General features: G+C 45.7%; 1 protein-coding gene across 2 annotated transcripts in view; it reads left to right on the top strand.

The window, feature by feature from the left end:
* RAPGEF5 (Rap guanine nucleotide exchange factor 5) overlaps nt 1-11,793 on the top strand; it is a 219,279-nt gene extending 207,486 nt beyond the window's left edge. For both annotated transcript variants that reach the window (XM_079931285.1, XM_079931286.1), the window contains exons 25-26: nt 4,518-4,572; nt 7,543-11,793. In XM_079931285.1, the coding sequence (XP_079787411.1) occupies nt 4,518-4,572; nt 7,543-7,661 (174 nt within the window). In that variant the 3' untranslated portion in view covers nt 7,662-11,793. The remainder of the gene's footprint in view (nt 1-4,517; nt 4,573-7,542) is intronic.
* Nucleotides 11,794-16,592: the final 4,799 nt, after the last annotated feature.

The following is a 16,592-nucleotide window of genomic DNA, read 5'->3' on the forward strand; positions in this document are numbered from 1 at the left end:
CTTGTACTTACTCTTTAGAGATTTGTTCTGGTGTCACCCAGTAATGTTCTGAAGATCCCAGGGCCCCACTTTGTAGCCAAAGACTGTAGGCCCTAACGTTCTAGTCTGTAGACAGGTTAATCTTCAGTGTTTGGTATTAATGAAATGATTGCAGGAATAAGAAGCCTCTGGTCAGTACTTATGTCAAATCTTGGCCAACACCTCTGCTTAAGAACGCCAAATAAGCTTTGGCGAGCATGTAAGAGATGTGGGACGAGCTGTGTCACACCAAGTGGAATTCCCTCTAAAGGTCTAGTACCCTTCCCTCTGACTAACCCAGAGGAAACATGCGAGAGCCAGTGTACTCTTTGTACACTGACTGTGGTCAGTTGTTAAGGGTACAGTGGTGGTTGGCCCCCTTCCCAAAGAGAACCAGTGATTTGGTTAAGTTCATTGTGTCATTTCCCCCCAGATGGAGCTCCCCAAGTGAGAGAACAATTCAGTAAAGGCAAGCATGGGAAAGAACGATGGAAACCTTCCTACACCCTCTCTCTTTCTTTCTGACCAGCGTCTCTTTTTCTTTTCCCCTGCTTTCTCCAGTGGTCCAGTGGAAGCCTTTTAATGCTGACTCACGTAGTCTAGGATCATAGAGACAAGACTTAAAACTAACCGTGGGGACTGAAACAAAGTCTAACTAATAGTACTGCTCCTAGGGTCAATAATTGTATGTACCCTGAACCCTTTAATAAAGCTTAAGGAAATAACAGGGCATAAATAGGTAATCTTTTATTTTAAATTCCTGAAGAGAACTCTTATTAAAAAGACAGCTAGAAGGTAAGTGCAGTTACACATGCATGCAGCAGGCCCACGGCACACAGGCGCACCCATCAGTCGCTTGCCATCACATCATCTCTAAAGAGAGCAGATTTTGTTGTGTCACTGTGTTCCTGGTCCTCAAAGCAGATGGCATTTAAGGTGCAGCATGCCTCATGCTGACCCCCCCCGCCCCTTGCACAGAGAAGACAGGCTGAAGTCAGAATTTTTTCTAGACAAAACTGTATTTTACATTGTACGTAGCCCTATGTTGTACTTGGATGCTGGAGAGTGAAACTGAATTTCCTAGTAGAGTCAGTAGTTTCAGCACGTTTCTTAGCAAAAGACAGGGTTTCACTTAAGCTATTGATAAAATAGCATCATCTTTCACAGTAATGAACCAGTAGAACCTAACTGAATTAACTTGTGGGAAGCCAATTCCTCATGATGGATATTAGCCAGTGAGCAGATAATTCAGTGTGTTATCTTTATCAGGCTGATCCAGGCCAACACATTAGGTCAGAGAACACGAAACCCAGAAGTGCTTATTGGACCTAATAAGTTTTCCATTGTTCCCCACACTGCCTCAGCAGCTCCAAATGTTTCAGCCTCAGACCATTAAATAATGAAGAAACAAATGCTTTCTCCTTTTCTTCTCTTTATCACTCAGTGTTAAGAGCATCATCTTTTATCGTAGCTTCCTCCCCGCTCCCTTCAGAAAACCTAAAGATGAGATCAGGGCTCTGGTTTCAGTGCTGCCCTGAGTACCTGACCTTACATCAGCTGTGCAAATGGCACGTGATAGAAATCAAGGTGACGCCATACCTTAAAACAACGACAGAACTGTCCTGGGAATAGTGGTAAAATTGGGGGAAGGAAATTTAACAATACATTCTCAGACATGAGTCAGGTCTCGTTTCCTTTACAAACGCAACTCGAGCTGTTGCTGTAATCACTGTCCTGTTTATTTTTCACTATTGAGTAGAAATACAATAGAAATGCAGCCTGTGAGAACAATTTAATAAGTAGGTCATATTCAAATAATGTTTCTGGAGGTCTGCTGAATTTTAAGTAAATTTATTTTTAGTATTAACATCATTATTTTAGCAATCATTTGTTGAGCGTTTGCTGTATATAGACGATCCTCTGTTCAATGTGTGTAGGCAGGACATGAAAAACAATGGCCCGAGGTACAAACTACTATGTGTAAAATAAATAATATACAAGGATATATTGTATAGCACAGTAATAATAGCCAATATTTTATAATAACTTTAAATGGAGTATAATCTGTAAATTTTGAATCACCTGAAACTAATGTTGTGCACCTGAAACTAATATTGTAAATCAACTGTACTTCAATTGTTAAAAAAAATATGATGGCCCATTTAGGAAGGTTTGGAGGACCAGATCATGAATAACGTTGATTCTTGAATTACAGGGTTATGTTTGGATTTTGTATGAAATAGTATGGAGTCACTGTTGCCTTCCAGAGGACTAGAACATGAGGACAAGTGTTTGGAGATTATTCTAGCAACCGCGCAGGAGGAAGTGTAGTGGAGATTGGTCTGGTCCTAAATGCCGTGTTTCCTTTACCGTGGTAGAGAGAGCTAGAAGGCGGTTGCAGGTACACAAGTATGAGGCGAGGGGATCTTGTCCAAAGGAAGGAGCTGTGAGTTTAAGCAATCTTTGCCTGGAGATCAGTAAGAAGCTTAGAGAAATAAAGTAGAAAACTGAAGACTGTAAAAGGGAATGTACATTATAAACAGAAAACGGTCTCTGTAAAGATATTGATGTTTTAGAAAATGTACCTGTTTCATAAATATCTCATCTCCTGTCACCATTTGAGTTACTTGAGTCTTTGATTCCACAAAACTTCTGGCCTCCATTCAGCAAGTATGTGTGAGGCCACGTGTGTGCCGTACGGTGGGTGCTGGGTACACAAAGCCCTCTCGTGGTACTTGCTCTAGAGGAGGAAGAAAGTTCCACGAAGTGATCACAGCAACACAAACCCCATAAACACTGTACACAGAGCAGTGGGAAGGTTGAGAATGGAGCTTCCCAAGTGCAGGTGAACTCACAAAGACTTCATGGGGAGAAGGTGAAACACCTTCTGAAGTAAAAGCATGTGCAAATGTGGACAGGTTGGTTGAGGGTGGACACGCTGCATTTTTTTAATATATTTTTTAAATATTTATTTTTTTTCTTTTAACTGAGGTATGTATTGATGTACAATATTATATGTTACCGGTGTACAGCATGGTGATTCACAGTTTTTAAAGGTTGTACCCCGGCATAGTTACTATAAAATGCTGACCATATTCGCTGTGTTGTACTATCTTTGTAGCTTATTATTTTACACATAATAGTTTGCACCTCTTTATCCCCTATCCCTGTCTTGGCCTTTCCTCCTTATTTCTCCCCACTGGTAACCAACCACTAGTTTGTCCTCTATATCTGTGAGTCGGTTTCATTTTGTTATATTCACTAGTTGTTTTATTTTTTAGATTCCACATATAAGTGATATCATACAGTATTTGTCTTTCTCTGTCTGACTTATTTCACTTAGCCTAATACCCTCCAATCCCATCCATGTTGTTGGGAATGGAAAAATTTCATTCTTTTTTATGGCTGAGTCGTATTCCATTGTACATATATACCACATTTTTATCCATTCATCGGTTGATGGACACTTAGGTTGCTTCCATATCTTGGCAATTGTAAATAATGCTGCTGTGAACGTTGGGGTGCATATGTCTTTTGGAATTAGTGTCTTCATTTTCTTTGGATATATACCCAGGAGTGGAATTGCTGGGTCATATGGTAGTTCTATTTTTAGTTTTTTGAGGAACCTCCATATTGTTCTCCATAGTGGCTGCACCAATTTACATTCCTACCAACAGTGTAGGAGGGTTCCCTTTTCTTCATGTCCTCACCAACATTTGTGGTCATTTTAATGTTAGCCATTCTGACAGGTGTGAGGTGATATTTCATTGTGGTTTTGATTTGCATTTCTCTGATGATTAACAGTATTGAGCATCTTTTCATATACCTGTCAGCCAAGTGTATGTCATCTTTGGAAAAATGTCTGTTCAGGTCTTCTGCCCTATTTTTTTTTTTTTTTTTTTTGGTGGTACGCAGGCCTCTCACTGCTGTGGCCTCTCCCGTTGAGGAGCACAGGCTCCAGACGCGCAGGCTCAGCGGCCACGGCTCACGGGCCCAGCCGCTCCGCGGCGTGTGGGATCTTTCCCGGACCGGGGCACGAACCCGTGTCCCCTGCATCGGCAGGAGGACTCTCAACCACTGTGCCACCAGGGAAGCCCCTTCTGCCCATTTTTTAATCGAGTTGTTTTCTTGATGTTGAGTTGTATGAGCTCTTTATATATTTTGCATATTAACCCGTTATTGGTCATATCATTTACAGATATTTGCTCCCATTCAGTAGGTTATCTTGTACTGCATTTCTTAACAGTATGTTTTCCCATGGCTCAGTTAGAATCTGTGCAGCCGGGGTTGAGAGCCACTGTTTCTGAAGACAAGGTCAAATTTTCTTTTGTAATCCAAACTCAATATATATTATCAATTAAAGTTAGGTCCCGCACCAAATATAGCTCCTCTATTTACACCCAAAGGTGTTAGACCATCCAACCAGCCTCACAGCACCGCTAGTTCAGCAACACCCGAAATGACCCTTCCGCTGATGTGTTTCCTCTTTTGCCTTCCAGCATATGATTGCAGACACTGTCCGAACACTGAGACACTGCAGGACTCACCAGTTTGGTGAGTCATTGAAGTTGGGTATGGCATGTTAGTCTATCATCCGTTGGTATGGACTGTGGCCATATCACAAGTATTGGTGGTAAAAAAAAAAAAAAAAAAATTGTAAAATATAATATGCATATCACATGCATATACTGTATTCTCTCTGTTTCATCACCGCATGTTTGGGAGGCAGAGGAGGAGAAGAAATGGCAGCTTTTTATCCTCTCCTGGCAGCAAGTTTACACTGTACAGCGTGACTTTAGACGGTCAGAAGCTCCCGCTGCACCCCTGACCCAGAAAGTCTTGTTTGCTTGCCTGCTGGCTCAGAATTACCCGTGGGTTTATCAGGGGTGACCCTGTCCTTAACCTCCTTGCTTGGAGCCTTCCTGGAATAGGAATATAGTTTGTAAAAATGCCTAAAGCTGCCTTGCAGAATCTTTTCTCCTCTCCAATGAAAACTTCCTGTTTGGAGCTGCCTTTCACTGAAAACGTATTTTTCTGAGCGCTTTTGTTGACTCCCCACTGAGACTGATGTATGTAGGAATATTTATTCCTTTTTAAATCTCAAGAATAGTTTACACTGTGTTTAAATGATGTTAAAACATTGCAGGAAGGAAGGAAATCAACTGTATTGAGTTCAAGGAGCTTTTCACATGGGCAGTGGGATCCTGACCCTCTTGCTGGTGAATGGAGATTATAGACCCTGTGGGTGCAGAGCAGAGAACTCAGGCTCGGAGAGGCTAAATTTCAGCCGTTACTCAGACCAAGTACCTGACTGCCCAGCCCGTACCGTTTCCTTCGCCTTGTGCAGACTTTATAAGTATACAGGGCAATTAAAAAAACAGAGAGTTCAGTAATTATAGATCAATCAAAAGTGACCACTCAGTAAAACTTACTTTGTTAAGCAATACATCCTCATTGTAAACCCATTTTTTTCAACAATACAGAAGTGTCTTTAAAGTAGAACAATCAAAGTCCCACTTCCTAAGGAAAATGTTACTAACAATTTGGTACATATTCTTAAGAATTTTCGTTCTGTTCATGCCCGTCTTGGGTAGTAATACTGTCCTCCAACAAAGCAACTGAACTTCTGTGTGGATTACAAAGTTCCTGTTTGAAAGAGAGAATTATAAACACAGGACCTAATTTTCTAAGTGCTCACATCAAGGAATACCATTTGATACATGCTTATATAATTGTCCATTAACTACCCAAGTACAATGCAGTTTCAATAGAAATAGCAATAACACTGTCATGGAGATTCATTCAAATGTACAAGCATACTGTTGCTGATGAGTAAAGGATTTGTATCTCTTTCACCCCCCCCCCTTTGCTTCCCAAGTATTTATGGGTACTCAGCTAATTCTGAGACCTCAGTCTCACTTACCAAGGGATTCCGGTCTATATACACTGCAGGTGTGGGCAGGAAGGTTATACCAGTGGGGCTGGCCTTGACCTTGCCAGCCTCCCATCTCCAGAGAGTAAGTCTGCATAGCAAAAGGCAAAGGAGGAATTTACATAACTCTCAGGCCAGTTTGTGTTTTGTATTTATATATCTTTAAAATTCAAGTTTGGAACTGAATTATCGAAATTCAGTTTGACAGTTTATAGAGGCAGAGTTAAACAACGTCAGCCCTTGGGATAAAACAATGTTCCTCAAGCCACTTAGAGATTCCAGAGTGCCATGCAAGGGTCACTTGTCATGGTTGGAAGCATTCCGCCTGCCGTCTTTTTAAGGCTGGAAAGTTAACAAAACTATCTCGGTAGCATCATGTTTTCTAAACCAAACAAGGGGGAACGGTAGAACTTTAACTCCTGGTGCTTCTACTTGTTGAAACCAAGAAGCCTTGCTTCTATGTAACCTAAGAACTACAAGCCGTCCATGACATACAAGCCCTAAATTATTTCCTCATAAAACGTATTTGTCACAGAGGAGGAAAAAATGCGTTTTCACCAAGAGGTAAAATTTCTGAATTAAAATGCTCAGCCTCCTGGGGGCCCCTTTTCTGCCCCAGCTGAACTCCAGCCTCACCCCCGGCTTCTCCCTCTGAAATCCCACAAAGCAAGAAGACTCACAGTTACATTGTCTCACTGGAGGGCAGCTTAGCCCATCTCCCCAGGCCGTAATGCGTTTTCTGTTTGTTCCTGACCATGGGAAGTGGGCCTGCCCCACTGTCCAGGCTACTTTATCTCTGATTCCTTATCAGAGCTGTCAGCAGCATGGCACACACGGGTTCACAGTGCACCAGAGCCTCTTGTGGCCCTTGAACCGCCCTGCGTCTGGGAGTAGAAACTCCCTTGCTTTGTCCTTCGCTGCATGGACGTTACCCCATCCACACACATTCTGAACCCGCTTTGCCTGTACACCAAACCTTTAGTCCACTTCTGTGATATCCGTTCATTTGATTGTTCTCTTAATTTTTTTTCCCCCAAAATAAGGACACCAAAAGATTTTCCTACCAAAATAAGGACATACAAAATCAAAAAAAGAACTAATGTGTCCATGCAGTCACCAGGTTAGCAGTGATTTCTGACAGTTCCAGCCTGAGATATAAGAGCCTGTGAAAGCCATTTAATGGGGCAGTCACGGTGACAAGCTGCATGGCGTGGGAGCCGAGACCATGGACTTGGGGGCCTCACGGCCTGGGTTCTGGTCCTTCTCTGCCGCTTACCTGCTAGGTCTGTGCTGTTTCACGTTCTGTAGAGGGAGATAATAACAATCACTAAATACTATATAATGTTAGGAGAAATTGCTCTATCAATGTTGGTAGAACAGACATCTTGCCAGTCTAATTACCTGACCTGAGGCATCTGGTCTGAGCTGGAAAAGCATCTCTGGGATTAGGATAAAGATATCTCTTCTGGGACTCTGACCAATGCGAGTCTGCCTTCTGGGTTTACCCTACGCCTTCAGGTGGGGTGTTACTGGTATTCAGAAACAGCATTACTGCTCTCATGAGATTGACTTTTTTTCCTTCCCCAAAATAGGAGGTGACATATCTCCAAAAGAGCACCCAGAGTTAAAATCCTACGTTCACCACCTGTGCGTCATTGACAGCCAGCAGGCCCTGTTTGCGCTCTCGCACAGGATCGAGCCACGGGTGTGAGCCCCCCCACGCCTCGCCACCCTGGAACCGCAGCCCCGGGAGCTCCGGGGATGGCAGCGCCGAGCACGTTGCTTTCCTGAGAGAAAAGAAGTTGCTGAGTTTTATCAGCGTATCACAAGACATACACGGGAAAGCCAGCCAGAGCGTGCTCGCGAAGTGATGTCAGCTGCCAGAGATGCGGAGAGGCTGCGGTTGGAAGGGGAAGGCAGAAGCTTTCTCGAAATGGAGAAGCCTGGTTTCTTAGGATCACCTTGTTGAACCAATCCAATGTTCACTTTGAGATGCGCCAGCGTCAAGACGAGAGACCGTCTCCTATCATACGGTGACCAGGTGTCTCCGTAAGAGCATGTGTGAGCCTGGGAGCAGTTTTACTTTGCCTGGTTTCTTAGGATCACCTTGTTGAACCAATCCAATGTTCACTTTGAGATGCGCCAGCGTCAAGACGAGAGACCGTCTCCTGTCATACGGTGACAAGGTGTCTCCGTAAGAGCATGTGTGAGCCTGGGAGGAGTTTTACTTTGCCTGGCAGCAGATGCCTGTTTCTAGGCTGTCAAAGCGGGAGCTCATTTGAACACCTGAAGACAGTGACGGCATCTCTAGGTTTCCAGGGAGACGCACCGGTCTCTGTCTTTATGAACTATGACATCACCAAAAGCCACTTGTGTCTAGGGAGTTAGTGAGGACTGGCAGCTGGCATCCCTGCTCTGATCTCCAGAAGAGAAATGTCAAGGCATGCATTTCTTGGCATCCACAGTCACTTAGCGATGTGTGCTCGCAGGTGAAATGCGTTTCTGCGCAACTGATTCACAACTGTAGGCAAGTTAGACTAAGTTGCTTTGCCAACACGGAAGAACAGTCACCTTTCAGAAATCGACGCATTGAATTTCTGGGGATTTTCTTTCCACGTGCAAGCAGGCTCTCATCTCGGGTACAATACGATTTTTGACAAAAGCACAGTGCCTGACACATTGCAGGCACTCTTAACTGTTCCTGGGGGTGACGGTCACAAAGGCCCGCCTTTTTGTGCCTGGCGATGCCCTCGTGTGTTGCTTGCTTCCAGCAGCCTCATGCCCATACTCTGGAATGAGAACGGCCCATACAGGGAGCTTAAGTGGGATGTGATGTGTGAAGCACTTAGCTCTCCCTGGAGAAGAACAAGGGGTTAAAATGGTGGTGATCGCCCATCTTTCAGCAAATGAAAAGAACCCCAAAGATCTAAATGTCTGATGTGTGTTGGACACTTAAAAGTCCTATAGTCTGCCTCCCAACCAAGGCAGGGAGCCTTTCTATAATCTGCCTTTTTTTTTTTCCCCCCAAATTCTCAGAGTCTTTTAAGTCTTTTTATTCCCGTTTTTACAGGTGGGGGCTCCTACAGTAAATATGACCTCTTGCTGTTCTCAAGAACTGGTTAGAGGATTTCCCTCAACCTTCAAGTGAACAGAAAAGCCTGTGAGATACAGTAATGAAATCCACCCCTGCCAGCTAGATCCTTGTCACTTTGCTAAAATACAAGGGCCCTGCTTTGCCTGTTAGGTTCATTCATTTTCCACACATGTGATCCTGGTGCCCCTCTCACCTCTCCTGCCTGGTCCCCTCCTTGGTGCCTGTACAGAATCGCTTCTTCTTGTCCCATCAGCACCTCATTACTGAGATGTGTCCAATGCTTTCTTACACCTTTATAGCAATGCTGTTTCCTGGGCTCGGGAGCCGCACTGAGCTTGAGAGATCCCTGTTAGCAGCCACAGGGAGCAAATTTGGGGTAGGACTTTGAAAGAGAGTCTGTCCCAGCATGTCAGGCTTCAGTCCTGAACATTAACACGGCTTTATAGAAAGGCACCATCCAGGGCTAGTCCACTCAGAGAAATGCCCCAGGCTCCTGGGAATGGAATGAGACCCATTGGAGGAGATCAGACCCACCAGAACCAGGGAAAAGAGACTTTTCTCATGGCTGATCAAACACTGGAAAAGCGCTCCCCTTGGCAATTACTGAGGACGCTGTGGGCTTACGGCACCAGTGTGTGTTCTGGTCTTTTCTCTATGCTCAGGAGTAGCATTGGGCCATTCTAATCCTACGAGGCCATTTTGACATCGTCTCTTGTGTTTTACAGTTTAAATGGTTATTCACATTAGATCTGCATTGCTCCATCTAAAAGTATTGCAGTTGCTCCAGTGGAGAACTATGTTAGCACAGCACCTGCTGCTTGGACCTCAACTCAGATGTGTGCATGGCCAAACGCATCCACACGTACATCACACCTAAACAGATTTTGAGGGTGTAGTCGGAGTACCCCACGTGGTATGGGTGGAAACAGACTGGGAGAGAACGGCGCTTGCCCGCTGTTTCCTCCAGCCATGGTCTTAATGGCTCTTGGGGCAACAAAAGGGAAGGATTTTGTTTTGTTGAGATGTGCTTTTCCATCCCTGTCTTCTGAAAGTCAAAATCTCTAAATCTTCCTGAAATTTAACAACGATCTGCAGAGGTCTCCCAGGCAGCAGCTCTCAGAAATTTCAGAAGCAATGAGAAGACGTGAATCTGGAATCAATGAATTCAAGGCAGAATCATGGGAACCAGATGTAGCTCAACATGGAGCTGTTTCTAATGAGTCTGGAGCTGTCCAAGTGAACAGGCTGCAGGGGACTTAAGCAGGGTCCCTGTTAATAGGGGTGGGTCATATTCCCTCTGCATATATCTGCCAAGGCCTCTTTGGAATAGGTTTTGTTCTGGCCAGAAGGGTGGCCAGGAGGACCTGTAAGCTCCTTTCTAACTCTGTTAGATTTTCACAATCGCACGAAATCTCCATTCACTCTGAAAAATCTCCTATCACCTGAGACCTTCACCAGCGACGGGTGCGTGGGCACTTCTGAGGGGGTTATTTTCGCTATGGCACAATTTTCAGACAGTCCTATGGGTCTTTGGATCTGTCAGCAAACCAGCCCTGCTTAGAAGTTAGCACAGGGCAAGTTCCTATCGGCAAAATCACAACCACTCAAAAAAATTTTTTAAATTTTTCCATACCCATTTGCAGATGCTCCTAAGACTACAGTGTTTTATAATAACTTCACTCTTCGTTATAACCTGTATAATCGCCAGACGGTTGTAGTGACACATATTATGGCCTGCGTTCACTCTATTCTAGTATCTCGTTAGAATGAATTCATTTTCCTAGCCCCCTGTCCACAAGCAAGTTGGGTGCAGAATACCTTAAATTCAGAAGCATAGGGACAAAGTAACAGCCCATACCTCCCAGCTTGTAGGGAGACGTTGCACTAATGCATACTCACCTCCAAGTAGGGAGACACAGTGGCATCAAAGAGAAGGTGCTGGTGACGTTTGATCCCTGGAGCTGGGCTTCCACTGCTGCCCCGATCCCTGCCCAGTGGTTTTGTTGCAGCCATCTCACACACCACAGATTCCAAGTGTCCCTAGATGGCAGAGCTAGTCTGAGCTTCTCAGAAACTAGGCAAAAACATTCAAATGGGGAAGATCAGGTCCACTCTGGTGATCTAACATGGATAGCATTTCTTTTAAATGCTTCGAAGACATGTCCTTAAATTTTCAGCCTGCTTATTAACGAGTGAGCCATTGTGCTTAAAACTAGTGCTGGAAAAAAGTTTTTAAAAATTGCCAAAAAGTTAGATGAAAATGTACTATATAAAGCAAAGCTGTATATACTAAACATTTTTTAGCAGAGTAATATTTATTTGCATAGCCTATTTATTCGTATTCCACTGTTATCAAATACTGGGATGAAATCGATGAGACCGCTGTGACATTATCAGCTTGCATTAACAGGAGATAGAAAACCCACAATCAGGGCGTCTACCTAACTTCTCAGGGACTACACTTTGTAGTTTTCCACCATTAGAAGAGCTGGTAAATATGAAACATTTGTGGAATTACCAGAATTGCCATTAACAGTATTTTCTTTCTCATCTTTCATGCTTTCTGCTTCTGTATATATGACTGTGCTGTGTATTTATCAAAGCTAGTAAGCAATAATTTATATGTAAAAATGGCCAAGCAATATAAGGTGAGAACTTACATGTAAGTCACTGTTACCTTATCTTGTATTTTCAAGTGTTTTTTTTTTAAAACTGCTTTTCCAAATATAAGATGACGTTAAAGATACTATTCATGCCTCAGAGCTTCTTGCTTTGTGATGTCTGGGGGCTCTGTAGCCTGTGTTCCGGCAGCGTATTATGCTCAGATGTGTGGAACTCAGAAATCATTTGCTTGCTGACAGCCTACAAGTAGGTGAAGCGATTCTCAGGCGACCCATGGAAGCCTACATCACTTGTGATGCCATTGAGTTATTGTAGAACCTAAAGACCCTGGAAATCGCATCGTATTCGGGGATGTGGAGACTCCAACAACCCCTGTCATTACCTCACCCCACTCAGGTGGGACCACGTACTCTCCCTTCCTTACCAGCCCAGACACTGAGGCAAGCTCCAAGCCCTGGTGGTGATGCCCTAGGCCTGGAATAGCAGCAGGACAAAAGCTACGGGTGGGACGATGAAGCAAAGGGGTGGCAATGATGCTCTACTGGAATGGAAAGATGAGGGTCACGTACACTGGGGTAGACTTATCCTTCAGACTGTTCTCTCCCCCTCCCTCCGGAAGAATTATACATCCTGCCCATTGATGTCAAGCTTGGCCTTTGGCATGTGCTGATCCCTCCCCCTGCAAGAGGATTATGTCGTTCACCATGATGAGCTGAGAACCGGCTAAATGTCTTCCTCTGTCCAGTGAAAAACGGGGAGAAGCAACCCGTGTGGCTTGGAGACCGAAGCTTTGAGGTAACCTGTGGCTGCCATGTCTCCTCTGCTAGGAGACCCGCAGTGTCCGAGTAAAGGTGTCTCCATCCACTGGACTCTCCAGCTTGTGAAGGATGTGTCACTTGAGTGAGAAATAAAACATCATTAGAAGCCACTGCACTTGGGTGGCAGGGCGGGGGTAGGTGACTACCCGGGTGGAATTTCACCAAAACTGACTAATGCAGTCTCCAGGACACTGCTTTCTTGATAAACGGCCCTTTCCCTCAGTCCACGTCGGGGTGATAGTACTGACTTTGCACATTACCTGATGGACAAAACCGCCGGCTGTCCTCTATCCATGCAAAGGGCTAGTGTTTATGTAGGAAAAGGTAAAGACCAGATGATTCTCTTGGGTTCTTGATCACTAGGAAGGGGTACTCTCTGTAACAAGGGAAAATGGGAAGAGATGGCAAAGGGGGGGAATGGGCTCTCAGACCTTGGGGAGCAGAGAGAGGAGGACCACTGAGCTTGACTGCTTCGTTCTGACCCATCCTCACTACATCTGTGGGCTCCGGCCTGGATCTGGAGCAACGCAGGAGACGAGGGGAGGATGGAAGCCCTAGGCTCCAGCTTCAGAAGGGAATCGGAGGGGAAAGGGAAATTCCCATTGCTCAGGATTCTCAGAGATTTTCTTTGCTGGGATTGTCCGTACTGGGAAGATGAAGGCTCCCGCAGACTCAGAAGCTGGTTCTTGTTCTAGCAAACCTCAAAATGAACTTTCTGGTCCTGGTGCACTAGCTACAAAATCGGACTTTGGAGGATGAGAGCTCCAGGTCTGGTCCAGCTCTTCGAAGTCTCCTGGATCCCCAGTGAGCCACTTGTGTATTTGTTTTCCATTTACGACTTTAGACGAATGAAAGTCCTAAAGCTTTAGACTTGCTGATGTCCTTCAGTAAAGCATCCCTGCTTCTGAAGGCAGCAGGTGCGCCTTAATAGAGAAGACCCTAAGGCAGACCCCACCGTGGAGGCTTACTCGCCTGAGATGCAACCCTGGGAAGTGGTATTGAGCCCGCCTCTCCCGAAGGCCCCTTTCCTGCTCTGAGAAGTTTAGAGGTTCCCAAGTTGTCTGTGTGTGGTTAGAGGGTTAGAGGCTATAATCTCTAGTTAGAACTTGAGTGAAAATAGTTACATTCTGAGAAAATCCGTGCAGTGGTCACCTCGGTCTTGAGAGTTCCAACCAAAAAAAAAAAAAAAAACCCAACAACAAACAAAATAACTCAATGCAGCAGAGAGATTGAAGGCTTAAAACCAGCGAGCCCACATGCAAGAATTAAGACAGTGGCAAGATCTTTCCCAACTTCTACAGCAACGGTGGCTCTTTGGGTCTCATAACAGGTAAATCCCTTTCTCCTGGGAAACCTTGTATGGCCAGTGACGGCCAAGTTCAAACCATGGGAACGGACTATCTTGATTCCTCACGTCCAGCACCCCTTGCTCATCAAGTTCTCCACCAGCTGCTCTGTCCCCACTTTCCCTGCATGAGGTCAGGCGTTCACTATCCATTACTTAATCATTACAGTAACTGTCTACCTATGCTTCCTCCCTTTAGTCTAAATCTCCCCCGTCAATTTTTTTTTTTTCTAAAATACAGATCTGATCGTGTCTGTCCTAGCTCAGAATCCTTCAGCAGCACCTTCCAAGCTATAGAACTGAACCTCAATAGCATGCAAGTTCACATTCTGGCCTCTACTTATCTGTCCAGGGCCAAAGAGATTGGGAAGATGCCTCCAGAAGACGAATAACTTGGCATCCCCTTGAAACTGCTATTCTACTCGGGGAGATTCATTGATTCATACCAGTAAGAATGCCAGCTGAAAATAACATGCACCTGGGACTTCCCTGGCGGTGCAGTGGTTAAGACTCCACACTTCCACTGCAGAGGGCATGGGTTCAATCCCTGCTTGGGGGGCTAAGGATCCCGCGTGCTGCGTGGCAGTGGCCAAAAAAAAAAAAAAAAATGCACCAAACGTTTGCTAAATAAATCAGTGTATGTGAGACTTATGTGCTCCTTTTCAGATGTGAAATCTTGAAGCCAGGCTGGGAAGAATTCAGAGCTAGCTGGGGTTGGGGCAGGGGCTCTGACTGGCTTTGCCCAGATCACCAGAATTGCCTTAAGAATCCTGAGCTCTTTCCTACCAGAGCTGTGCAGACAGACCTCAAACCAACTAGCAATTCGATCCTCAGATGGAGGCTCTGAGAGAAGACCTTTACGATCCCTTCCAGCCCCTGGCTGTTAAGAAAACTGGTGCAGATCTGCGATTGCCAGAGATAATTGGTTTTGTTTTGTTTCAGGAAGTGACTTGGCTGATGTGGGAAGAAAGAACTGTTCATGATCCTTTGTATTCCGTTGACCTGGGCTGGGCCCCAGCTGGAAGGGAAAGGCAGTGGGACGAGGGCGGAAAGGAGCGCCTCGCCCCTTCCCCGTCCTGTGCCTCGTGCTGACTCCACAGTCCTATCAGAGATCAAGGCCTGCAGTAAACAGCCAAATAAAGCCCTGGAGTCAACGCAGCAGGGCCTGCTACCGAGCACTAAGCTGGCCGCCGCCTCCCGAGGGGTAAGGAAGGTCCACAGCAAAGGCGAACCTCGTCCTTTCTGCTGTCACTGTGTTCCGGGCTCCCACAACCTGGCCTCTCCCTGCCTTCTCTCCCAGGCACCCAGCCTGGACCCGGCACTCAAGTCTGGCCAGGCTCTTCTCTCTTCCACCCCCCTTCCCTACCCCCCAAGGAAGGCGCGTGCACTCCCAAGCCCTCCTGGAGGACCCCGTCCCCCGCTGAACCCCTTTATCCCTGTCTGAATTCCTACAGCAGGTCCCACAATGCAGCATCTGGCCACCCATCCTACATGCGCTGCCTCGAGGGTGAGGAAAAGGGTTAACAGCATAGCCTCTGAGGCCAGACTGCCAGGTTCAAATCAGGCTCAGGCATTTTAGAGTTGGGAGAACTGGTGAAAGTTTCCACCTTGATCTTAGCTGCTGTTTCTGCACCTCAGAAAATGGGGGTTCGTATGCCTCCTCCCTTACAAGGTTGTATGAGGAAATGGATGTAACGCCCTTAGTATAATGCTTGGTACATAGTAGACACTCAATGAAAATGATCTATGGTAACTAGGATGAGGATGAGGATGAATCCTGGATGCATGCCAGAAGATTTGCACCCACGTTTCTCCTCTGCTGTGGGCCCATAACTTCTCATCCTCAGTTCTCTCGATTGTCCAACGAGATGATGAGCAACATCTTTGCCGCCAGGCAGCTGTGCGAATGAAACAGACAATGCGTGTGAGCGTCCTCTGTACGCGCTGAAGTGAGATACACATGTGAGGTTGCCTTCTGAATCCCCACATGCTTTGCTCAACACTGGGACAAAGCAGTGACTCCCTAAATATTGGCCAGTTGATCTGAAGGAAGATGTCTGATACAGCCTGCACAACTGGGGTAACGGTGTTGTTAGTCTTAACATTGTCATTAACATATTGACCCAGGAAGAAGAAAGGCTGAGCAGACCTGGAGCCTGTGCACATCGGATCAAGGGCCACGACCTCTCTGCGGGCTCCATGAAGCTCCCGGAAGGGCTTTTCCTTGGTCCCACTCCACCCCTTTCCCTGTTGTCCCTCTGCTCGGACCCCAGGCCCGGGAACTCCAGGACAGCAGCTCCCCTCACAAGCTTCAGGTGTCCTGGCAGCAACACAGAAGCATCCTAATTCTGACATGAAACTGAGAAGGACCAGTGCTCACTGTTCTGTACTGCGTCCTCTGCAGTTGGGACAACTTTCTCCGGGTTCGTTTAGTCAGTTGGTGTGAGCACGAAAGGGCTGAGCCTAGGCTCTGAGCCCTGGCTGGAGATGAAGTCGCCTTTGTAAGGCAGAAAAGCAGGGGAGGCCAATAGAAGAAGGGACAGCTCACCCTGGGCCTGAGGTAACACTTGCCAATGTTTAACTTCCTTTAAATCAACCAGCAAGCCCGCCCCCCCTCGTTCATTAGTAACCTGTTAATCTGCCACAAACTTCATCAACTCCATCTAATGTGTATTTTTTGAGCACCTACTATGTGCCAGGTACTTTAGGTGATGGGAAAACAGCCACAAACATAACAAAGATCCCTGCCTTCATGGAGTTTCG

Source organism: Stenella coeruleoalba (genome assembly GCF_951394435.1).
Source record: "Stenella coeruleoalba genome assembly, chromosome: 9".
Taxonomy (NCBI): domain Eukaryota; kingdom Metazoa; phylum Chordata; class Mammalia; order Artiodactyla; family Delphinidae; genus Stenella; species Stenella coeruleoalba.